The following is a 25,483-nucleotide window of genomic DNA, read 5'->3' as shown; positions in this document are numbered from 1 at the left end:
CAAAGAGAATCTTGAGCTGTGGGGAAAAGGAATAGTGTGCAGGCTGATTACAAAGTAACAGGGTGAGGCAGATCCTGAAGATGGAGAGTGGAGATATTTAAGTTCTAGAGGTGTATGTAGAGAGGACAGCCTGACTCGGTAGAGCCTAGTGATGGGAACAAGCAGCTATGCAGGGTTGAAGACCAGTTTTTAGGCAATTCAGTTATCTTGGCTTTGGAGCTCTCTTCAGCAAAGGGTACATGTCATGAGAAAAGCTAAGTATGGAAAGACTATGCTACCTCAAATTGTGCCAGATATCACAAATCCTGGGTCTTTGATGTTTTGTATGTTCTTAGTAGATATATCAGGATAGCTTACCAACTCTCAAGGTGATTTGTAGTTTAGCGGGTTCAGCTAGAGATTGGCACATTACCTCCTTTTGTCCAGATCCAGTCCAGAGCATTTGAAGCTATATTGGAATATGGCAGTGCCTAATTTATATGTTCTCTATGCTGCTTTCTTGCTATGGAGATAGTTTAGTTGTTGTGGCACACTATAGCCCACAAAACCTAAAGTATTTACATTCTGACCTTTTACAGAAGAACTTTGTTGACCATTGTGTTAAAATGATTGGTCTTTCATAACTGAAAAGATCACATGTAATTCAGGGCTTAGACCTGGTTCAGTCAGGATTCCCAAATGATTTCCTTTTGGTTCTTATATCTGCCTTTATGATTGACTTTATTTCTTAGGTTGGTGCAAAGATGGCGGTGGCAGCTGGGGACTACCTGCTTCTTCACAGCTGATGGGAGACAGCTGCATTTTTCATTTGTAGTGTTTGGTAGTTCACTCTTTATTCCCAATGTACATAGTATTCTGACCTTGACTCCCATCTATGGTCAGGATTAAACTTCTAGCTGTGTGTCTAGCTCCCTTGGCCTTTGTGGGCTATTGAGTTTCAACTCCCACTTGGCCTTCATGGCCTTGAGTTTTGGACCTCTGGAAGGTTTTTCTATTTTTGAGTTTGACTACATAGAAATATTTTAGGGAACTTTATATAGTATCAGCATATCTTTGTTGTTGAGAATAGAGGTACCAATAAGAAATTCAGTCAGTGGTTGAATGGCAACACATTGAATTCACAAACAGGCCTTAGGTCATAAGACATCATTTTAAGTAGAGAATCCTGAAAAACTGGAATGGCAACATACAGCAATAGGGCTGAGGGCTTTTACTTCCACACTTATCTAAGCCCCTCCTTTGCCATTAGTAGGAATTCCATCCTCCCCATTCAATGGACTGAAGAACCTATAACAACCTTTCCCGAGATAATTGGTCTTGCAAGGAGCTATAGATCTTTAAGACTTGCCTCCATTACCTCTAGTATTTTTAGACTCAAGTTCTCAGAGGCAATGAGGAAAGGAGTCTTCAGGCGAAAAGTATGCCTGTGGGGGCTGGGGTTATGGCTCAGTCTTAGAGTACTTGCCTAGGATGAGCAAGGCCCTGGGTTCGATCCTCAGCACCACAAACAAACAACAACAAATAAATAAGATAAAAATGAAATTCTTTTGGGCTGGGGATGTGGCTCAAGCGGTAGCGCGCTCGCCTGGCATGCGTGCGGCCGGGTTCGATCCTCAGCACCACATACCAACAAAGATGTTGTGTCCACCGAGAAATAAAAAATAAATATTAAAAATTCTCTCTCTCTCTCTCTCTCTCTCTCTAAAAAAAATGAAATTCTTTTTTAAAAAAGTATAACTGTGACATTATATTAGGCCAGTCAAAATAATGATTTTTAGATTTTGTATCAATGGAAACCTTAGAAAAACATATGGTTGCAGGGCATGGTAGCACATGCCTATAATCCCAGCTACTTAGGAGGCTGAAGCAGGAGGATCCCAAGTTTGAGACCAGTGTCAGAAATTAGCAAGACCCTGTCTCAAAAATTAAAAAGGTCTGGGGATATAGTTGAATAGTAGAGTGCCTCTAGGTTCGGTCCCCCGTACTGCAAACGTGTGTGTGTGTGTGTGTGTGTGTGTGTGTGTGTGTGTGTAAAGAGAGAGGGAGGGAGGGGTGGAGAGTGTGTGTGTTTTGTACTTTAAGACATAGAATTCAGTGGAAAGAATACAGTGATAGATTTGTTGGTGTGGATACACTGAGCAGTGACTGCAGACCCACTATGTTAACTTGAGCACCTGGGGGTGTCTTCAACAGTTTGTTGAAAAGATAAGTTGGCTAACCCTTAAGTTAAAACACTAGAACTTTGTAAGTATGTCATAGAACAGTTTCTCGACCTTGGCACAATCAACATTTTAGACTGAATAGCTCTGTTTTGGGGGGATTTTCTGTGCATCATAGGATGTTTGCCAGCATCATTGACCACTAACCACTAAATGCCCATGCATGCATGTCAGTTGTAATAGACAAAAATGTCTAGACACCTACTCAGGTGTCCCCAGAGGGCAAAAATCACTCCCAACTGAGAACACTGTTGTAGATGGTATACAAAGGCATAGGAATGCTGACAAGCTGGAAGAGATTTGACATAGAAAACCTGCTCACCCAACCCTGTATGGGTCTGGGAGTAGTGTCCAGAGGACACTCTTTACAAAAGGTATGAGAAATTCCCTGGGGAGGGGATCATTCACATCTCAGAGAGCTCTGTAGTGACTCTTCTTATGGACCAGGAATAAAAGTGGGATATTTTGACATACAAATGGAAACTTGATGATGGAATCATCAGTGAGGATGATGGGATCTTGGAATGTTCATTGGCAGAGACAAAGTAATTGTGTTTATCATAATGATCAGAAAAGCAAAGGATCATCAGAATGGGTTAATAGGAAGAGATTTCTGCAGTCACTCATTGATTGTGGCATTCCTCTGGCTAAAGTAGATTAGAAATCTTGATTTGGTTAATTGGAAAAGCTCTAGATCTGGTAAATCAACTTAAGAGAGAATTGTGTCCCTTCATCTAAATTCTGTAATATGAGTTCCCACTTCCAGAGTACCTTGAATGAAGGGCAGATCAGGTCCTCTTGAGGAAGTACCCTTGATATGCTACCCAAACTGAACTGATTTATACTACTATAAATCATTCTAGCTTTCCCCAAAAGTGACTTGCAGCCATAGTTTGTGTGTATATATATTAGGTACATGGGAACAAATCAGAATTCAGAGTTATGACTGGAAACTACCGCTAAATTGACATTAACTTTTAGAACCCCAAAATGTCATTGTGGTTTTCCAGTTAGTAGAGAGATTAGAGACAACAAAAAAGTTAATGGATGTTTTTGCTCAGTTCCGAATGAATCCCTGAACCAATCCTATGATTATTTCCCAAACTCCAGAATGCAGAGTTGGAATAGAAATACTCAACAACTTGCAGAATCCTTGTATTGATTCCCTAACACATGGATGAGGGAAAGAAAGGGTAACAAAATGCCTTGTATGTACCAAAATAGTAAACGAAAATGAAAATGACATTCAGAGGGATCAGTGCCATCAGCAGTATCTTGAAAGTTTCAGGGTTCATGATTTTTGTCACACCCTCATTTATTTACTCTGACTTATGCAGAGGATAAGTGAGTCTCAGAGAATGACAGGAAATTATTTTATTTGTTTTTATTTTATTTATGTATTGTACTTAGTTGTACATGACAGCAGAATGCATTTCAACTCATCAAACACAAATGTAGTACAACATTTTAATTCTCTGGTTGTACACAAGGCAATTATTTTAAAATTAACCTAGAGTTGATACCAGTTGCAACTCCAGGATGTGGTGGTATTGCTGGAGCAAATCAACATGTGTGCTGGCACTGACATAGCTTTAAACTGATATGTGCTTTCTTCATTACACCTAATAGTAAATATTCAAAGTCTAGTTTTATCTGTTAAGGACATCAATGCACTCTTATAGTCCCAGCTTAAGGTATCATCAGCTTTCTAATATTTTTACATTTATCCAAGGTTTGGTAAACTGTGGTCCACAGACCTAATTTGGCTGCCAGTTGTTTTTGTAAATAAAATTTCATTAAAACATAGCCATGACCACTTTTTACATGGATGTTTTTGTACTAAAATGGCAACGTTGTGAATCTAAAAAGCCTAAAACCTTTACTATCTGGCTCTTTCTATAATTTCTGATTTCTACTCTAGTCTGTAGAAATATTAGTTGTCTCTCCATTTCCCAGGACATCATACTGACCCAATATGATGAAAAAATTATGTGTTACACACACACACACACACACACACACACACACACAGACAGACACTGCAGATTGTACTTTGTAGGCAGGAAGAAGTCATCACAAAAGACATCTTGGTTAGACATATGCATAACTGTATACTAGAAATAACAAAGTATTTCTTATTAAAATGGAATAAATTGCCTATATTCAGAAATTTACAAGGATTGTTTCAAAAGTGTGAATATAGAAGGAATTAATAGATGGGAAAGAGAAATCAGAAGATTATAGGCATGGAAACCATATTTAATAAAAGGAAAAAAAGTGTTTTTGGATAAGAGAGTCTATGTGATTAATAAGAGGGTTTAAGTAGGTGATCAAGAAGGCCTGTATATTCCCTGACACATGGAATGAGGACTATTCTGGTAAGAAAGGGTAACAAAATGCCTTGTAAGGTCTGGCTATATATGTTTTTTGAGCAAGTAATTTTGAAGGAATTAAGGACTATACAATGGTGGTTAAACAACAACTGTTAGTTTGCAATATTGTAATATGTTATTTCTTAAAGAGCTAAATTTGATTAATATAAAAACATCAATGTAATTGTGGTGCTATTACTCTTCTTTGTATATTAAGTATGTTCATATTTTCCAGGTATATGTCTTTAAGATTGAAGCTTTAAAAGAGAATTATATCAAGTTAGTGTTCTCCAAATAGTTGCATGGTAATTTTAGGCTTATAAGAATAAGATAGTGGAGATTTATTTATATCATTTAATGTTCTATAACTGGACCTATTATCAATAAGATTAATATAAAGTTCTATACACTGGGGTACAATTTAAATGTAATATCATATTTTGTTAGCCAATATTCATGTGACCTCAAGGAACAATATATGTAAATTTTCAAAATGATATTTAAGAAGCAAAGATCAGCTTCAATATTAAAACACTTTATCTAAGATTTATAATGAGCCCTGCCTTACCTGAGATAAGGCTCTGCCTCCCATCTTATTACATGTCAGAATGACTACACAGTAGGCCAGACTTCAGTTGAAGTGCAGTACTCTTACTTTAAGACTGATGAGACTGACTTGCTGGATGTTTAAGATGAAGACCTAAATTAAAAGGTCTAAATTAATCAATATTTGGCTCTTACCCTCTGAGTCAGTCTGAATACAGGGAACAGGGAACTTCTCTAAAGAGCTTTTCAACTCTAGGCCACATAACCTCCAGATCAGGGAGATCAATGAGACCACTGGAGAATGAAAAGTCAATCAGTGCACTTTCTGTGAATAGGAAGGCCATTGGAGAAAGGAGACATTCCTGATGCTTCCAAAGGAAGCCACATGGTCAAGCAAGACCTGGATCCATCCTAGTGCAAATGGCACTAGCAGAACTAAGAAGCTGCTCTCAAGTTCTCCCATGAGCAACCCCTGTGGGAACTTGGCTGACTCTTAACAATAGATAGAAACAAAGTCAATTTTGACCAGTTTGATCTTAAACACCTAACAAAAACAGTTAAACCCAAACACAGTCATTCCTGGGAGTAATGAAGGACAAGAACAGCTAGAAAAGAGGAGACAGTAACTAGGCCAACAGTCTCCATGGGGAATGTTCAGTCAAGTATGGCCTTGGCTCCTCCCCATCATAGGACCCCTATTAGTCCTCTTTATGTTTCTCCTAATAGGACCATATCTATTAAATTGCCTACAGAAGTTCCTACAAGATCAGATGTGGGGAGCCACTCTGAATGATTCGCATCTTCTGTCTTAGAGCGGAAGGCTTTGACCATCACTACATTTTGTAGTGACTTGAACATTGCTCCCATCTTGGAAGTTTAAGGATGCGTCTTCAGACATAGGCTCTGCCCTATAGCCCTTGGGTTCAATTACATTCACATGTCCCTTGTAACTCCACTCCTTCTTACCTTTTTTGGGTGGAACATTCTAAGAATGAGGGTCCTCTTAATAAAAGCCCACTTCTGAATGTACTTGCGCTCTCTTTCTCACCAGTCTCTCATGACTATCCCTGCTCTCCCATTTGGGGACCTTGAGGCTGAGAGCGAAGGAGCCATCCTGAAGCTTGTTTAAAGGTAAAGTATGTGTCTATTTTATCTGGTGTCCCTAGAAATTCACATGAGCAACCTTAAGTTCAGCTGCCCCCATGGCCTGGGGGCGGGGGGTGGCAGGTGGCGCCCAAACAGGGACTGCTTGGGGGTGAATTTCCAGGTTGACTGAGAGAGGGTGCTATAAAAATTTAGTGAACTGTGATTCTTTAGGGGATCACAGAGGAAGCAGACAGTTTCAGAGCCAGAGTTGTTAAAGAATTATCATGGGCAGTTCCATGTTTTCAGATAAAGAAATGTATTTAATAATTCTGGAGACAATAACCAACAAGAGAGGTAAACAAGTCAGAAGGACCCAGCTAGCTCAGTTCCTGAAAATGGTTAGCGAAGCGTGCCTGTGATTTTGTCAACAAGACTCACCGGATTTACATACTTGGGAGAGGCTAGGTAGAAGATTATATAAAGGCAGCCTCTCTGCCAAGCTGTCTAAAAGTACAATAAAGAGGGCTGGGGATGTGGCTCAAGTGGTAGCACGCTCACCTGGCATGCATGGGGCGCTGGGTTCGATCCTCAGCACCACATTAAAATAAAATAAAGATCTTGTGTCTACCGAAAACTAAAAAATAAATATTAATAAAATTCTCTCTCTCTCTCTCTCTCTGTCCCTCGCTCTCTCACTCTCTTTTTAAAAAAAAGTACAATAGAGAGTGTTCAGAAGGTCTGGACCATTTTAGAAACCTAAAATCAAAAGTTTCGTCTCCTCTGAGCTGGTCAGACCCAGCAATTTAGAGGAGCACCAAGGGGCATGTTCCAGAGAGGAAACTAGCTCCAATCAGATTTTGGTGAGGCAGATACAAAATGCAAAGGAACAAGATGGACAGGAAGATACAGATGAAAAAGAGTCACATTCTGAGGGGACTGAATCAGAAGGTGAGGACGACCTGGAGGAGGGTTTTACTAAATTACATCTAGCTGGCGTGGCACCTGCCATCCAAATTCGGCCACTCTTCTGCGGGAGAACAGGGTTCAATAATTACTCTGAACTGGCAATCGCCATGCTTACACCCCTACAACGTGGCCTTAGAAAAGCACAGGAAGCAGGGGAATATATTACAAGTTTTCAGCTTTTTCCAGTCTTTGATCAGATTAACAAAACCAGCATGTCTTCGTGCACGCTGCAGTTCCCTTTAAGACTCTAAGGGAGCTCAAAAGTGCTTGCGGTACCTATAGTCCAAACTCACCCTTTGTGCAAAGCCTGCTTGATTTATTATGCCACAACCCCCAAAGACTGGATTTCAATGACAAAGGCTTGCCTTTCTGGGGGTGATTATCTCCTTTGACAATCTCACTAGACTGATTATTGTACTGAACAGGCTGAGAGGAATAGGAGGCAAGGCTTTGATCCCCCTTTGGAGATGTTGGGGAATTTTCGGACCTAGAGAGACAATTGAATTATAATCTAGCCATTTATGATCAGATCACTGCATGTGCATAAAGAGCATGGCTCCAGATATCTTCCTGGGTTGAAGCAAAATTAGATTTTAGCCAGATAAAGCATGGATCAGAAGAACGATTCTCTGATTTCATAGCGTGCCAATACCAGGCAGCTAACAGGTCAATCAGAGATTCAAATACCTCAGAATTCATAGTTCAACAGCTAGCATTTGAAAAGGCCAATAAGGTTTGTCAGTACATCCTCCAACCCAGTTGGAAGAAAGGAACAATTTCTGAATTTATTCACCTCTGTTTGGATGTTGGTCTTATGCAATTATAAGGTTTTATGCTCACCACGGCTTTAAAACAGGTACTCAGCCCAGTCCCAGAGATGCCATTATCGTGGGCAGTGTTTTAATCATAGCAGGACTGGGCATTTGGTGTGGGACTGGGCAATTGGTGCAGGACTGGAAATCTCTGTGCAATAGGGCAAAAATCTCATTGGCAGCATTTCCAGACAGAAAGCCGCGTGACCAGGGGGGATGAGAACAGATATGGTGGTGGCCCGCCTGCATTTCTAACTTCATTTCTGCCTCCTTTGGGGCCAGAAAATGGAGGGCGGGGTCTACCCCAGGCCTAACAAATAATGGGGGCTCTGTGGGAGGAGGAGTCAGAGTGGCAGGCCTTGATGTCATCACAGCCAGCCATGGCGGAGCATCACTATTACCAGCCACCTCCACCCAGACGGTACTTTTATGACCAGCCATGGTAATAAACTTAACCCCTGCTGAAATGGAACCATAGTGAGTTCCCATTGGAATCCATGGACCATTCCCCCAGATAAAATACGCCTAAATGTGGGATGAAATAATTTTAAAGAAGGAATTAAGGTAATGCCAGGAGGAGTTATCGATTTGGATTTTAGAGATGAGCTAACAGTCACTGTGAAATCAGAACATGCCATTTGGCTCTCTACAAAAGCTGTACTGGCACAATTAGTACTTTTATCTTTATTTTCCATGGACAGCCTTCTTAAGACCTCAACTTCTGGGTTCCTGGGCAGAGTGTACTGGGCTTGGTTAATCGGGTAGGCATGCCCCCTACTGGAACTTAAAATCAATCATAAAAAATTTTGAGGTATTGTAGATACTGGGGCAGATAAATCTTGCAGTTTTTGGTCCCAAAGCTGGTCTTTACATATTGCACCTGCAATTTAGAAGACATAGGAAGATTTCTCAACCTGCCCAGAGTGCCCAGTATCTTTGCTGGGAAGACCGAGATGGTAATACTGGAATTTTCAAGCCTCATGTTTAGGTATATGGGAGAAACATGGATGAATGTTTAAATATATTTCTGAGTAAAGAAAGTAAAAGACAATTAGCTTTATGACAATATATACCTATGTAAATTAAAAATATGTGCACAAAACATATTTTTTAAAAATCGTTTTTTAGTTGTTGATAGACCTTTATTTTTAAAAAAAATGCACTCTAGTTTGTTTTCTCTTTTATGAATCTTCTCTTCATCATTTCCTTCCATATATTTACTGTGTACGTATTTTAGAATATGTTTAGAAATTCCTTAGATAGGTTCACTGGGGATATGCTTTCACTTACTTTTTAGTCTATTATTATTTTTTGTTTAATTTTTGTACCAGGGATTGAACCCAGGGGCACTTAACCACTGAACCACATCCCCATCCTCTTTTTATATTTTATTAGCGACAGGGTCTCACTGAAGTTGTTTAGGGCTTCACTAAATGGCTGAAGCTGGCTTTGAACTTTCAAGCCTCCTGCTTCAGCCTCCTGAGTTGCTGAGATTACAGGCTTGTGCCATGGTGCCCTAATAGCTTATTGTAAGGGACTGGCGAAATGTCAGAGGAAGAGACCACCAAGAGACTGTCTCATGCAACAGCAAAGTGTTTATTTGGGGACCAGCATGCTGGGGCTCAGAGTTCACTTGAATAAAGCAAAGAGAGAGAGCCCTGAGAACAGCTTAAGCAGAGCTTATATACTTTCCTTGGAGAGGGCAGGGAGAGAAGTTACATTTTGTAGTTTGGCAGTTGGGGACAGCTCATTCTGGGAACAAGATTAGCAAACAGTTCACAGTTGGGGACAGCACATTCTGGGAACAAGATTAGCAAACAGTTATTAAGATTTCAACAGTGTTTTGTTAAGCATATAGAAAAATGGAGTGACAAGTACTTATTTTATTAACCTTTCATTGCTTATGTTTTTGCATTTTCTTTTAAGGCTCTATGTTTCCTTCTAAATACACACTGAAAACCAGTCTGATTATGAGTTTGTGATTTTCTTTGTGGTCTGACAATTTCATGCTATTCCTGACAATTTGAAATTCATTATTATGAAGTTCTATGTATGTCTTCTAATCTTCTAGGCTAAATCTGTGCAATACTACTAAATTTTAAAATTAATTTCAGGTCTAGGAAAGATGGTCTCTTTTCTCTAGATAGGATTTTTATTTGTTTCTGCTAAGTACACGAGAATGCTTACAAAACAAAACAAAACAAAACACCATCCCTCTTTATGTATTGAAATTTGAAGTTCGCTCCAATTCCTCCCAAAGACTTTCAAGACTTTCTTTCTCTTTAATCCTTACAAATATTGTGCAGTTCTTTGAGGTCTTAACAGGCATACCTTTGCTTCCCAAGGAACTTCCTCTCTGAGCCCACTGAACCTAGCTAAACTTTCAATAACAATATCAGTACATGCTACCAACCTAAAATGGGAAAACTTTATTGAGCTTTGCCTTGATTTCCCAGGAATGCCCCCAAATTCAGGGCACTTCCGCCCCCCCAGGGGGTTTCAACTGCGTTTTTCCGCTGAGGCATTCTGGGAAGTGTAGTCCGGGGGAGGCATCGCCTGGAGACACTTCCATTTCTGGCCGCTGGGACTGGGGAATTCTGGGAATTGGTCCAGAGGGTTCCTATTAGTCGGAAGAAGACTCTTTCGCTGTGGGAAGTGTCTAGGGGGCTACTCTGATTGGGAGGGACCCTTCAAGCTTTCTCGTTCTGGTTGGGAAGCTCCCGTGCCACTGAGGGTTCCAGGATGGATCTGGGAGCGGTTCGCCTTCCCCTGGGCAGAGCCTCCTTTTGGGGCCCACTGTTCGTTCTGGGGTGGAGGACTGCCTGGGTCGCATGTCGCCAACCGTATTGGTTTCAATGTTCTCATTGTTCCCAATGGCTTCCCTCACCTTTGTGTCTGCTCTGCCGTTCTTAGCATTACATCGTTTTGCTTTTATGCCCTATTCTTATGTTTGAAGTGGTGTAGCAGCCCCGTATCAATTTAGAGGAATTAATTTACTAAATGATTGTAACAGCTTTATGAGGTAGGCACCACCATTTTTCCTCTAAAGATAAGGAAATGGAAGTAGTACTCTTCCTACACAGTGCAGACAAGAAAGAAAGCTATCTTATTACTGAATGAGTATATGCAGAGCTGTAAGGGTCCAGCGAAAAGTCAGAGGAAGAGACCACCAAGAGACTGACTCATGCAATTGCAGAAGGGATTTATTGAGGATCCAATTCAGCACGCTGAGGCTCCAGGCTCACTCAAGAAGAGAGAGCAGTGCTTAAGTACACTTTTTTTTGGGGGGGGGCTTTGCATACATCAGAACAAATCAGCATGAGGCGCGGGAAAATTGAACGACTCTCATACATGATTAGCACATTCATTGGCAGGAACAGGTCGGGCGGGGGAGATTGGTCACTCCTAAGCGGGTACACATTCAAACTGATTGGTTCGGGCCCTGTATGCCTATGTGACAAGCTGCACAGGGCCCTAGGCTAAATGGCCAGTAGGGCCTTGTCTTAACTGCCTCAGGAATTTCAGGTTCTGGGTATAGCAGAGGAACTTAACAATATCTGGTCCTTTCTACCACGCGGCCTGCGCAGTGGTTTCATTAATGAGGTTCTAGGCATAAAGTTAGTTAGAAGAGATCAAAATAAAAACACAGACTCAATTACCTTATTTCTATTGCTAGGTCCGAGACGGCTCCCCTCTGGTTCCCTCCTCCAACCGCCCAGCAGGGCAGCAGGGATTACTCAGGGCTAGCAGGAGAGAGAGAGCGAGCACGCCAGGGACCAGCCTTTTATTGGAGAACAAGAGATTCAGGGGAGAATTCCATCCAATGAAGGTTGGGGGGGGCTGCACTCCAAGGTCAGGGTCAGTGATTGGGTCCCCAGGGTCAGTGGTCAGGCACACCCCCACACAGATGGGCTCTCTCATCAGGAAAGGGTCGGGAAAACTTCGACTTTGCCAAAGTGCCTCAGGCCCTTAACGGGAGTTGCCCGATCACGTGTTAGAATGGCTTCCCACAGTCCTTTACTTTTTAACTCAGGCCTTGCAGCTTAGAAACTTTACAATGCCCGGTCTTTTACATTTTAACTCAGGCTTTGCAGCTTAGAAACTTTACCCTTTCAGAGCATCTTATGCTAGGCAATCTGAAAAAGGGATTATATTCCAAGGGGACAAATTCCAGACCTTTGAAAAACACTTCTGGGCTGTAAACTTCGGCATTTTTTTTAAGCCTCTAAGAAATTTTACATGTGTATCAAATGTTATGGGAAGAATTCAGAAGCACTAGATTACTTGTGACACTGCTCCAAGAAAAAGGAAACGAAAAAGGACCCTTTGGGCAAGGAAAAAATTTTTTTTCATTTACTTTTTTTTTTTGGTATTTGGAATTGAATCCAGAAGGGCTTTACCATTGAGCCACATCTCCAGCCCATTTTATTTTTTGAGTCAGGGTTTCACTAAGTTGCGTGGGATCTTGATGGTTTTCTGAGGCTGGCCTTGAACTTCCAGATCCTCCTGTCTCAGCCTCCCCAGTCGCTAGAATTACAGGCATGCACTACCATACCCAAGCCCCACTTACTCTCTCTCTTTTTAAAAAATATTATTTATTTGTCAATAGACCTTTAATTTATTAATTTATATGCGGTCCTGAGAATTGAATGCAGTGCCTCCTATGTGCTAGGCAAGCGCTCTACCACTTAGCCACAACCCCAGCCCCTCATTTACTCTTATAGAGTTTATGTTGTTTGCTAGAGACTTATAGTTAATAAGAAGAGAATTTCCATTTGAATCTAGAGTTGGAGCCTCAAATCTGTGTTCATAATCTATGTTGTACTTTTTTTTATTCATAGAAAATAGTCATGTATGTGGTTTGAGGAACACTTTCAAGAATGATGACCATGGCCAGCTGATAGACCCAACCTGATCTTTTATTAAAATTGGGAGCCATCTTGCCACAAAGCCATGAAAAGCTAATTTCGGCTTTACTATAAATTACTGCAAATTCTGAACCTGCTTGGAATGCCTGCCCGTGCCTTGAACTCACCCATGCCTGGCTCTCTGACCAGATAGCAGCCCTCTCTGAAACTTTAGTGACACCTCATAAATATTGGCCTTCCCTGGCCAGACAACAACCCTCTCTGAGGCTCTAATGGTCTTCATAAATTCTGATGTTGGGGCCAGCAAAAAAAAAAAAATGTAAACTACCATTAATGTGATGCTTGTCAGAGTTCTGTTATCTGTAACCCCCCTTTTTGTGTAACTTGCTGGGCTATAAAGCTGGGCTGTAGGAAAGGTGGGGCTGCTGTTTTGTTCCCACCGTTTTGGGAGGGAAAGGCAGCCCGGCCGGTCGAAATAATAAGCTTGCTTTAATTTGATTTTAATTGGAGTCAGTGGTCTTTTCTTGCGTCCTGGTCTAACACAGCATCTCAATAAGGAGTCCTCCTTTTTGTCTAAGAATCCAAGCTACCCTAATACTTGCAATCTCAGATAATAACTAAGCATATATCTTCAGAAATATATTTACCGGAAATAAAGCCCCTGATAGATCTAGTCCATGGGTTCTGAAACTAGACAAGCTGAAAATGGCTTTAAATAGTTTAAATCCATCCCATTTATCGATTTATGATTTTACTTCTTGTGCCTTAGGAGTCTTATTAAGGAAGTCCAAGTTAAGCCAACATGGGGCAAAAGGTACTCTCATACCTTGCTAGTGGGAATGAAAATTTAGTGCAACCATTGTGGAAAGTGGTATGGATATTCCTCAGAAAACTGGGAATGAAACCACCATTTGATCCAGCTATCCCACTTCTCAGTTTATACCCAAAGGACTTACAATTAGCATATTATAGTGATGCAGCCACATCAATGTTTATAGCAGCTCAGTTCAGAATAGATAAACTATGGAACCAATCTAGGTGCACTTCAACAGATGAATGGATAAAAAAGTGATGTTTTATACACACACACACACACACACACACACACACACACACGATGGACTATCACTTAGCCTTAAATAAGAATGAATTTATGGCATTTGCCAGTAAATGGATGAAGATGGAGAATATCATCCATCCAAAAAAACAAATCCCAAAAAAAAACAAAAGCCAAATGTTTTCTCTAATATTTGGATGCTAATTCACAAGGGGGGAGGAGTGGGAAGAATAGAGTTACTTTAGTAGAGGGGAGTGAAGGGAGAGAAGTGAAGGAAAGGATAGTAGAATGAGTCAGACATTATTATCTTATGTACATTTATATTTATAGGACTGGTGTGATTCTACATCACATAACTCAGAAGAATGAGAAATTATACATTATATATAATGTACTAAGTGCGCTCTACTGCCATGTGTAACTATTTAAAACAATATGTTAAAAAGATGAAGTTAATGAATTTGTTCATTTTTCAAGTGAGAAATTCCCTGAGAAATGATTCCTGTGGCCTCAATTACTTTGAAGAGTGCATATAGAAGTCTATGCTGAAGCTTGTGCGTGTGTGTGAGTGTGTGTGTGTTCTACTCTATGTGTAGTTGTGCTCAACATGTCAGTTCAGAATTATTTATCCTACTAACAAAAGTGGAATTCTACAAAATATTCTGCATCCATTGCATATTTTTGGTCTTTGATTCTCTGTGTCTAAAAAATATCTTTCCTACTGGTTAATCCTGTTAAATGTAAACATTGAAAATTAAAAAGGTATTGCTTTTTTTTTTTTCTTGGTAGTTCTGGGTGTAATTCTATTAGGAAAGGATTACATGATATGTTTCTTACAATCTCCAACTTTCATATTTGCTGTTACTTTTTATTTATTCGCTAGTGAGAAAAACCTAAACTCTGTCAACAGGAACTGCTTCAGGTTGGCAAAAGGACTGGAAGTCGTGAAGAGGATTTTGGAAGTCGTAGACCCGAACCTCCGAGAGTTTGGAGACTTTTTTTTTCTCTGAAAGAGGGAATTCCATTTTCCCCCCTCTGGGCCTTCTGGGAAAGGTATTTCAGAACTCCGTCCGGAAGTCATCAAGTAGAGGACGCGCAGCGTTCCTTCCCCTAGGGGCTTCTGGGAAGTGTAGTTTAGGCGTTTTGGGTAGGCTGAGCCGCTTCCGCCGGGGAAAGCAAGGCCGTCACCATATTTTGGTCCGGGAAGTGAGTCCGTCCGGCCTGCAGCCACAGCAAACCGCGGAACCTTTTCAGTCTGAGCGCGAGTCTCGCGGCCACCAGTCCCGCGGTTGAACATGGAGAAGTCGCGGCCGCCGGGGGAGGCCGAGAGGCGGAGGGCAGAAGCGTGGATCCCCTCGGCCCTCCCCGCGTACGGAGCCGCGCTCCTGCGGTGCGTGTGAGACTGCTCGCCGTTGCCATCTCTGCGCTGTTTCCTCCTCTGGGAGAGCGGCCAAGCCGGCAGGCCCTGCGGAGGAGCCTAGTTAGATGAGGCTCCGGTCAACGCTCAGGTCGGCGGCGGCGCCTGGGAGAAGCCGCGACCCGCCGCCGCCTCCTGCGGGAAGCCGAGGGCGTAGTTTCGCCGCAGCCTTTTCTTCACCCCTGAATCGGAGCTGGAGGGAGGGACGGTGCTGCCACTGAACCGAAGGCACGACCTTGCTCCGTCGTCTCTTGCCATCAGCCGGGTTTCCTTCTCTCTCTGTAAATTATCAGGAGGAAAATGGCCAGATTTTTGTCGAATACCTGAGTTCTGCCTAGGGCTCAGAAGTGAGTTTATTAATGACGTCTCACCCTGACGTCCACACGTTCTTCGGAGGACTACGTAGATTGGTGTAAGTACTGAATCTGATTTCACATCAAATAAGTCGTGTTCCAATTTACTGAATCCTTAAGTAACCAGCAGTTTCAACATTTGCTGCAAACTGCCTCCCCTTTTATTTTAACTATAGTCTTTTAAAGCATATCACAGACATGAGGCCACTTTCTTAAATTCTACCATGAGCTCTGCCGAAGCTTGCGTTTGACATTTGCTCAGTATCTCCTTCCATTCCTTTTCTTTCAAACTTTTTTTTTTTTTGTCATTAAACGTTTCTTAGAAAGCAGTTGGATTTTTAAAGAGCAGTCAGGGATATTGAATCTGTTTCTTAAAGTGTATTTCTTTTCTACTATATTTGTATATATTTTTAAATTTACCACACTTCACGTTTCTTCTTTTTTGTTCTATGTTTTTGACAGTTTTTTTGTTGTTGTTGTTTTTTTGTGGTTCATTTTTTTCCCCCTTCTTGTTATCCTCAACTGGCTTAGAATTTGCAATCTTATGCCATTCTTTTAACTTTTAAAAATAATTAAAGGGGTCCTTTTCTGATATCATGAAGTACCATGAAATGGTACTTTTTAGAAAACTGATACCAGTATCAGTAAAATATTATCAGTGGGCAACAAATTATTAACTAAGAAGATATTTTAAATCAGGGTTAGACTTTTCAGAAATTAAAGGTGATTTTATAGACTAACAGCGTTTGCAAGTATAGTTTAGGATGCAAAATATCTTTTTGTTTTGTTTTGTAGCTACAAGAGAAAGGGACTCCTGGTTCTTAGAACTTTCCATCTGTTCATTTAATACTTGGAGCTGCTTTATGAGGTAGGTACCATGTTTGATTGTTGTCCTCATTGACACATGACAAAAGTAGGGCACGGAGAGAGTTCTTAACATGCTCTGGGCTATTCAGAATTGTCATTTCTAGAAACTAAACCTGGCATTTGGCTCCAGAACACAAAACCTTTTTAGCCCACATATTAGCCTTTCATCTCCTATCATTCCCAGAAATTCCTACAGTAGGTGGCATTTGGTGTGTTCGTTGGTCATACTGCCAATTGGCATTGAGCTGACAGGCCTCCAAGTAGGCGGAATCTACTTGTGCTCTGATTATGGAACTATGTGGTGGCATCTATCTGGAAGTGGGGGCACTCGTACTCTTCTATAATTTCCACAAAAATCCACATGAGGTAGTGGGAGCTCTAACTTGTATCTCATATCTCATAGCTTCTTCATCCTTCCTCAGACATGCCTATTCAGGAATCTGACCTTCCCCAGAAGGAACAGGAACAAATGACCAAGTTTCAGGTAAGGGATTCTGTGTCTCAACAATTAGGTATATATTTTTCTCTTCTTTGGGAAGGCTGATGGAAAATAACAGATTTTTTTTTGACCTGGTATTGAACCCAGGGGTACTTAACCACTGAACTACATCTCCAACCCTTTTTATGTTTTATTTTTGAGACAGAATCTTACTGAATTGCTTAGGGCCTCGCTAAGTTGCTGAGGCTGGCTTCGAACTTGTAATCTTCCTTTCCTGCCTTAGCTTCCCAAGATGCTGGGATTATAGGCGTACACCACTGTGTCCTGCAAAATAACAGGTCTTTGAGTGCACAGTGTATGTTAGATGTGTGTGTATGTTTGTGTTTTGTTTCATTTATTATCTTCACTATTTTACAAAAAGTATTTGAAAAGATATTAGAAACTTTAAGAACAAAATAATCTATATTGCTCTCTTGCTTGTAAACTAGTTCTTTTTATTTTCCCGTATTCCTTTTTCAAGTTCATGTCACTATATATTTGCAGTAATGGAATAGGTGAAAATTTGACTATTTTTTTCATTTAGTTATATCAAAGTATTTCAGTGGCTATATTATATTCTGTTGTATTGGAATGCCCTTTAAAAAATAAATTATTCCTATTCAAACTTTTAAGAGATTTAAGAATTTTACCATTTTAAGGAACACTATAGGAACATTTTCTCTATGTATAGTTTTTCTTGTGTGTGTGTGTGTGTGTGTGTGTGTGTGTGTGTGTGTATGTTTTAGTCACTCATCTATTTTTTTCTTATATTTATTTTATCAAAGCAATTGTATATAGGTAGGTCTAATAGTATTTAAATACCTCACCAGTTCTTTCTGAAGTTGCTTTATTCTTTAGAGCACTGTGTGAATATGTAGGTGATTTATCTGCATTTTAAACATGAAGATAAGGGTGTGGGAATATCATATAACTGCCCACCTTTTCCCAGGTCACCAGTACATTCGACTCTGAAGCTTCTGACTGTTAGGTAGGAATATCTTGTCATTCCATTTTCATGAAGAGGTAGACAAGGCAAAAGTATTTTTCAGAACCTGGAGTGCATATCATAGAAGCACCTGGCATGACCCTTTGAAACATAAACTTTAATGGTGCCCTTCATTTGGGTCTCGCCAAAGGGCTTGTCTCCTCTCTGCTAGGTGTGTGTCTTAGTCATTCTGAAAACCTAAGATGCCTAAGCTCAGTTTAATATAAGTATTTTAAATTTTTCTTCAGCACAAGATATCAGGCACAATATTACAAGACAATAACCAACTGGTGGGATATACTTAAACAAAATAAAGGTCCACAGTTCCATTTTCTGCTAAGATTAGTAGGATAGCCTGGTGTGGTGGTGCACACCTTACCTTTAGCAACTTGGGAGGCTGAGTCAGGAGGATCACAGCCTCAGTAAGTTAGTGGAACTGTCTCAAAATAAAAAAGTAAAAAGGGATGGGGGTGTAGCTTAGTGCTAGAGCATCCCTTAGTTCAATCCTGTACCTTCTAAGCTAAAAAGAGTAAGATAAAACCCAATTGGATTATGAGGGAAAAAAAATAGGGGTTTCTTGAAAAATAAAGTGAATTTATAAAAAATAGTATCAATAATATATATGAATATTAAGAAAGAGATTTATTTATATTGTGAAATGTTTTTTTAAAAAAGAATTAAGGTATATTTGGCCGAGTTTAAAGATGCAAGAACACTTGTATTCATGAGAAAAGTGGATTGAGAAAACTTTTCTGGGGGACATTCTGCTATTCTGCTTTTAAAGTTTTAAAAGTGTCTGTTCTATTACTTTGCAATTGCTGCTTCTTGGCCAAGATATCTCTTTTTCTCTCTTTCTTTCTCTCTTCTTTTTGCTAAGATCTCCATAAAGGAATCTTTGAAGTATTGATTATAGGTAAAAACATATGACTAATTGTATATTATTTGGATTGGTTAAATATACATCGTTCCAAGGAATACTGTTCCGTGCACTCACAATGGCATGAAAGAGATTATAGCAGGGATGTGAATTGTTCAGTTTCCAAGCCCCTGTGGTGCAGTCTTAAGTGCTTTACATGTATTCACCTACCTAGTCTTTTCCAGCACCTTATGATTTAGACAGCATTGAGAGTCCAGAGCTGATTCCTGAACCAACTGTGAGTTGGCAGTTGGAAGCATCCAGGAAGAGCTATATACTGTCCTAGAGGATTGCTGAAGGCCTATGAACTTTGCAAACATTTAAAACAGATAAAGAGTTTAAAATTTGGGGGAGGGGGTAGGGGACCTTAAAGGAGGGACAGTAATTAAACAAACTGACTGGGATCCCTTCAAATCTGTATGTACTTATTATTATTTTAATATCCTTTTTATCCTTTTCATGCTATACTTATTTTTGGTTTGTTTTTGGTAGTACTGGGGATTGAACCCAGGTATGCTTTACCACTAAGCTATATCCCTAGACTTTTTTTTTTCTTTTCTTTCTTTTTTTTTTTTTTGAAACATGGTCTTGCTAAATTGCTGAGGATGACCTATCTCAGCCTCCTGAGTTGCTGGGATTACAGGTGTGCACCACTGTGCCACACTTGTACTGCACTCTTTCTGGAGGAACTGCAAAATTGAGGCTATGTGTGTTTGATGTTGTAGGAGGCAGTGACATTCAAAGATGTGGCTGTGGTCTTCACCACAGAGGAGCTGGGGCTGCTGGACCTTACTCAGAGGAAGCTGTACCAAGATGTAATGGTGGAGAATTTCAAGAACCTGGTTGCAGTGGGTGAGGACAGGCACCTCTGACACTGAACTTCAACTCTCTCGAGTATCTCTGTGTCCTCAGATATTCAAGGCTTTGTCTCATTTGAAATGGTTCCCTGCTCTTGATGGCAAAGTGATTTCTAATGTCTGGGATGATAGGGATAGGTTTTAGTGGTGGTTTTGCTCACGTGAAATTCTTTTCTTTTGAATCACTGGTTCTCAGCTGCGGTGATTTTTCTGTCAGAGGACATTTGGCAATGTCTGGACACAGTTGTCACATCTAACGGGTGGTGATCAGGGATGTGGGCCTGCAATGCATAGAACAACGCTCCACAACCCAGAATTCACCAGTGCAAAGGATAAGTCTTGCCATAGTTGAGAGATATTCTAGGTGAACTGTAGAAGGGCAACTGTGCTTCTATATTTTATCTTTCAAATTATGGTGGTAAATCACTCCTGGGTCATGGAGTAAACTTAGGGCTTTGTACTAGCAATTTCAATGAAATATATGATGGTAGATTATATCAGAGTTCCTTATCAAAACCACTCACAATTCATCCATAGCATTTTTTAAAATTTATTTTTTAGTTATAGGTAGACACAATGTCTTTATTTTACTTTGTGGTGCTGAGGATTGAACCCAGTACCTCACGCATGCTAGACGAGCGCTCTACCTCTGAGCCACAACCCCATCCCTGTGACAATTTTTAAAAAAAAAGAAATATTATTATATTTTTTATGCCTTTATTTATTTATTTTTATGTGGTGCTGAGGATCGAACCCAGTGCCTCACACATGCTAGGCAAGCTCTCTACCACAGCCCACGCTGTGACCGCTTTGAATAAGTGATGGGAAAGACAGTGTTGGCCAAGTGTAATTTAATACATATATATGTCAAATATATCATCTGAGAACTAGGCATGACCTAAGTTTCTTCTTATAGTTCCTGATGTAAAAAAAAAAGTTCTTAAAATACCACTGAGGATTATATGACTTAGGCAAAAATGTATTTTAGTTGTGTATTCACCTTAAATATATGTATCTCTACCTTTTCATAGGGTACCTTCCCTTCAAAGTGGATATGGTGTCCCAGTTGGAAGCAGAAGAAAAGCTTTGGATGTTGGAGACAGAAACCCAGAGAAGTAGCCATTTTGGTGAGAACTGTGTAGCTGTTCTTTCAGACACGAGCTAGTGAGCTTCTCACCACATGTATCATTGCCACTGTAATCTAAGTGTCATCACCTCTCACCTGGAAAATGACAAGCACCACCATGCTGGTCTCCATGCTTCCTCCCTTACATTCGTATAATCTGTGGCTACACACTAGCCAGGTGATTCTTTAAAAAATAATAAAAAAGTTAGAGCATGTCACTCCTCTACTCAACCCCTTTCAAAGCCTTCTCTTGTCACTCAGACTGGGCTGTAAGACCCTGTCTGATCTCGTATCCTCCCCAAGTTTCTATTTCATTTTCTATCCTTTCTCTCTTGCTTAGATCATTCTGGCCTTTTGGGTCCCCTTGGCGTGGACTTTCTGAGTTCTTCTGTTTCATGGCTTTGGCTAGTTCTGTTCCCTACCTCAGCAGAGCCCTCCAGCCCAGCCCAGCCCCTTACTCCTTTCAGGTCATTCCTCAACTTTCGTCCTTTAGAGAAGCCTTCTGTGTCTGTCCTGTTTAAAGTAACTTCTTCCTTCCACTCTCCATCCCCTTACCTTATCTCTTTTGTGTCTAAACACTGATTACCTAATGACATATTTTTTATTTTCTTGTTTATTATCTGTTTCATCCCACAAGAGTAGGGATTTTGGCAGTTCCATTTTTTGCTGTCCACAAAAACCTCTGATGGGCCTTCTGTGCTTGGTAAATACTTGCTGAGAGAATGAATTATTAGGGTTGTGGTGGTGGCTCATTGGTAAAGCACTAGCCTAGCATGTGTGAGGCACTGGGTTTGAGTCTCAGCACAAGTAAATAAATAAATAAAGGTCTATGGACAGCTAAAAAAGAAAATAAAAAAATATATATATTAGTTGTAAATGGGCACAACACCTTTATTTTATTTATCTTTTGTGGTGCTGAAGATCGAACCCAGTGCCTCACACATGCTAGGCAAGTGCTCCACCACTGAGCCATGACCCCAGCCCAAGAATGAACTATTAACGTAATTCCTATTCACTGGCACAGGAATGGGAAAGCTCCCCTTGCAGCTCCCCCAGCCAGCGACTCCAGCCTTTCTCTGCTTGAAGGCTGCCTTGCCCACGTGCTGCCAGCCTCCGTCCTTTTCCACTAGCTCATCCTTGCCCTCCTCATCCCTCTTCTCACTCCTTCATTTCTCACTGGATTCTTCACTTCGTTTCTCTTTTTTCCTCTTTAGTTTGTGTATTTCTCAGTTCTACTACTTAAAAATTAAAAGTAAAAATTAGTTCATCCTAGAGGCTGTAAATTTACATGCTCTTCCAACCCCCAAAACAAAATAGAGGCTTGTCTACAAGCACACCAGATGAGGCCCTGAATTCTGTGAGTGGTTAATGAATATAACCACTCTTCTTTTGTCTGTCTCCCTTTTAGTCTACATGCTGCATCATGATTAATGTGTTCAGGATTATTAGATACTTGCTTCACTTGACTGGGTCTCATTTTCATATGCAAACAACCTCAAGGGTTATAGTCCTAAATATTGTCATTTTTCATTTTTACCTAACAGATTAAGGTCTTTTAACAAATCAGGTGGCATTTTCTGTGTCCTCCTTTCAAAGATTTCCTTTTTTTCTTCAATATCAGTATGTTTAAGGACTTTGTAATCATGCCCCATGTGCCAATAATATCCAGGAATTGTATAATCTATATATTCCCTGTAGGTCACAGGAGCACAAATTACAGTGCTTATTTTTATAGTGATTCATAAAAACTTACAGAGAAGAATGGAAGCAAATGGACCTTATATCCCTATTACTCCAAAGATAGCTCATTGATTTAGAACACACTAGAGTGATTAATGGGTAATTTTGGAACATTGTTTTACAGTGAATCTATAAATATAATTATATGTTTAGGTAATTATAACATAATTACTATACAATTATAATTTTGTAGACATTTTTAGGTATGTAGAGATTCAGACTTTCTAAATTTAGAAGGTAAAACTTATTCACAATTATCAGGCTGTAATTGAACTCTTGGTAATTTTTATCAATACCAGTATACTAGGCATTATGATTCATCAGTTTCCACATAGTAACTTCAAGTTGCTACATTTTAGAGAAGACCACCCTGTGTACAGCCAGCTTCCTGCTTTCCCCCTCCCTTTATTGTAATATCTAAATAGTCATATCCTATATGCAGTTTTAGTGGTACTCTTATTGCTTGTAATACACTTTAAGTTTAGCAGTGTTGGATTGGACATTTTCAGCGTCCACGTGCACTATCATACCTGTGGAGATGAGCAGAGTGCTGACTATAAAAGGAAAAATTATGGAATTTCTACCTAACATTTTCAGCATGATTTAAACCTTGTTGGTGTTAATCTTGGTTGATGAGAAGCTCATCAACAGTGTGAGAAGCTCTTCACATGCTGTAATGACTTTTGATGTCAAACACTCCAAGGCCAGGCTTTACAGGGTAAGGGCACAGTCCTACACAAGACACCCTTCAGCACGAGCTGTAAGTCTAGGGGTTCTCAGACTCACTTCTGACCAACTAGATACAAATTTGGGGCTTCCCTTGGTAATTTGTTAGAATGATTTGCAGAACTCAGGAAGGTGCTTTATTTAGCAGTTTTATTACAGCCAAAAGAACACAGATCAAAAATATCTAAAGGGAGAGGTGCAGAGGGTGAAATGGGAGAGGTTTCCCTCCTGCCTCCATCTTGTGATTACTTTGAGCTCATTTTGCTAATCTAGGATAATCTCCCCATCTTGAAATCCTTGATTTAATCATATTTGTGAAATCCCTTTGGCCATTAACAGGTTCAGAACTTGAACATCTCTGGTTTGTGGAGGTGGATTATTCAGGTCACCATATCCAGAGTTGCATATGTGCCTGTTGATAGTTTTTCAGAGTTTAAATTAATAGGATATAATTCCATTTAAGCAAATTAATTATATAATTAAGGTCCCTCCTCCCCTTTGAAATAGTTTAAGCCAGGGTTTTATTGTTTGTTTGTTTTTTTGCTGGAGATCAAACCCAGTGCCTCACATGCCAGGCAAGCCTCTAACACTGAGCCACCACCCCAGCCTCTGTATAATGGTACTCTTTTGATATGGAGGTCTCAGTGTGTTGCCCATGCTGGTCTCAAAATCCTGAGCTCAGGCAATCCTGCCTCAGCTTCCTGAATAGCTGGGATTAGAAGTGTAGAGGTGCTTACCACCTCACCTTGTGTGTACTAGTATTTTTTTTTTCCTTTTTTGATATTGGAGATTGAACTCAGGGTACTTGACCACTAGCCACATCCCCAGCCCTGCTTTCTATTTTTTATTTAGAGATGTGGTCTCACTGAGTTGCTTAGCACCTCTGTTTTTGCTAAGGCTAGCTTTGAACTTGGGATCCTTGCGCCTCAGTTTCCCAAACTGCTGGGATTACAGATGCTCACCACTGCGCCCAGCTTTAGTGTACTCTTATTGCTTGTAATACACTTAAGTTTTTGTTCTGCTTTTTCAAAAAAGTGTTTGTCACAAATTACAGAATTGATTTCATAGTACACTAACATATCTCAACAATTTGATAAAAGTCAAATTACAGTGGGGAACAGAGTTTATGCTTTTCTGGTGCTAGGGGGTGGAGCCCTGTGTAGAGCACTTGTCTAACATGCATAAGACCCTGGGTTGCATCCCCAGCACTGCGAGAGGGAGAGAGATAAAGCATTATAAGGGAAATGGGAAGGATCGAAGGTATAGGAGTTAATGTGGAATTATTTTTATATTGAATGTTAGGAAGGTATTTGAACATAGACCTAAAGGAAGTGAGAGAATCAACAAATCTGAGTTTTCCAAGTGAAATATAATTCCTCTCTTCAGGGTTGATTTTTGAGAGCCTGTACTATGCCCTGTTTTATTTCTTCTCCTAACTTCTTTCTCCGTTGTACAAGATTAGCTTTCTCTTTTCTTTTACTTTTACAGACTTGAATTATTACCAGGTTTCAGAACAATGCATGTTAGTATTCCAACCACTTTCCTAAATTATTATTCTTTTTTTAAAAAATTTTTAATCGTAGTTAGACGCAATATGTTTATTTTATTTATATGTGGTGCTGAGGATCGAACCCAGGGCCTCACATGTGCTAGGCGAGCGCTCTACCGCTGAGCCACAACCCCAGTCCCATTTCCTAAATTATTCTTGAAATATAATTTCTACCAAAACCTAAAGTACTATTTTATGCTCAAAGAAAAGGTAAATAAGCTTTCAATTTATGTTATTGTGGTTGGAATGTGGATTGTTTTTTTGTTGTCTTGAAACCATATGAGAGCTTGTGGCTCTCATAGTAAACATCATATTTACACTTCTAGAAATGAGCCACATTTTACACATTCGAGTTAGAAGATTCTTGATCCACTCTTTACTTCCATCTGGATGAAAAACATGAGAAAAGGATAAAAGATGACTCTTCCCCTGCTTATTAAGGCCTTACCCTATGTCCTTACTGTGATTTTTTTTTTTTTTTTTATGGTTCCAGGGATCAAACCCAGAGGCACTTAACCACTGAGTCACATCCCCAGCCCTTTT

General features: G+C 40.1%; 1 protein-coding gene across 13 annotated transcripts in view; it reads left to right on the top strand.

The window, feature by feature from the left end:
* Positions 1-15,072: 15,072 nt before the first annotated feature.
* Znf227 (zinc finger protein 227) overlaps positions 15,073-25,483 on the top strand; it is a 25,991-nt gene continuing 15,580 nt past the window's right edge. For 10 of the 13 annotated variants that reach the window (XR_013430734.1, XR_013430733.1, XR_013430729.1 and 7 more), the window contains exons 1-5: positions 15,073-15,755; positions 16,492-16,564; positions 16,986-17,047; positions 19,668-19,794; positions 20,831-20,926. Coding sequence is in view for 3 of the 13 variants with exons in the window: in XM_005338193.5 (XP_005338250.1) it covers positions 16,988-17,047; positions 19,668-19,794; positions 20,831-20,926 (283 nt within the window). In the remaining 10 variants the exon portion in view is untranslated. The other 3 variants (XM_078031925.1, XM_078031926.1, XM_021735171.3) reach the window with 3 other exon arrangements.

The sequence above is a fragment of the Ictidomys tridecemlineatus genome, chromosome 15, assembly GCF_052094955.1.
Source record: "Ictidomys tridecemlineatus isolate mIctTri1 chromosome 15, mIctTri1.hap1, whole genome shotgun sequence".
In the NCBI taxonomy this organism is placed as follows: Eukaryota; Metazoa; Chordata; class Mammalia; order Rodentia; family Sciuridae; genus Ictidomys; species Ictidomys tridecemlineatus.
The sequence above is the reverse complement of the archived record's forward strand: the minus strand, read 5'-3'. Positions and strand labels throughout refer to the sequence as shown.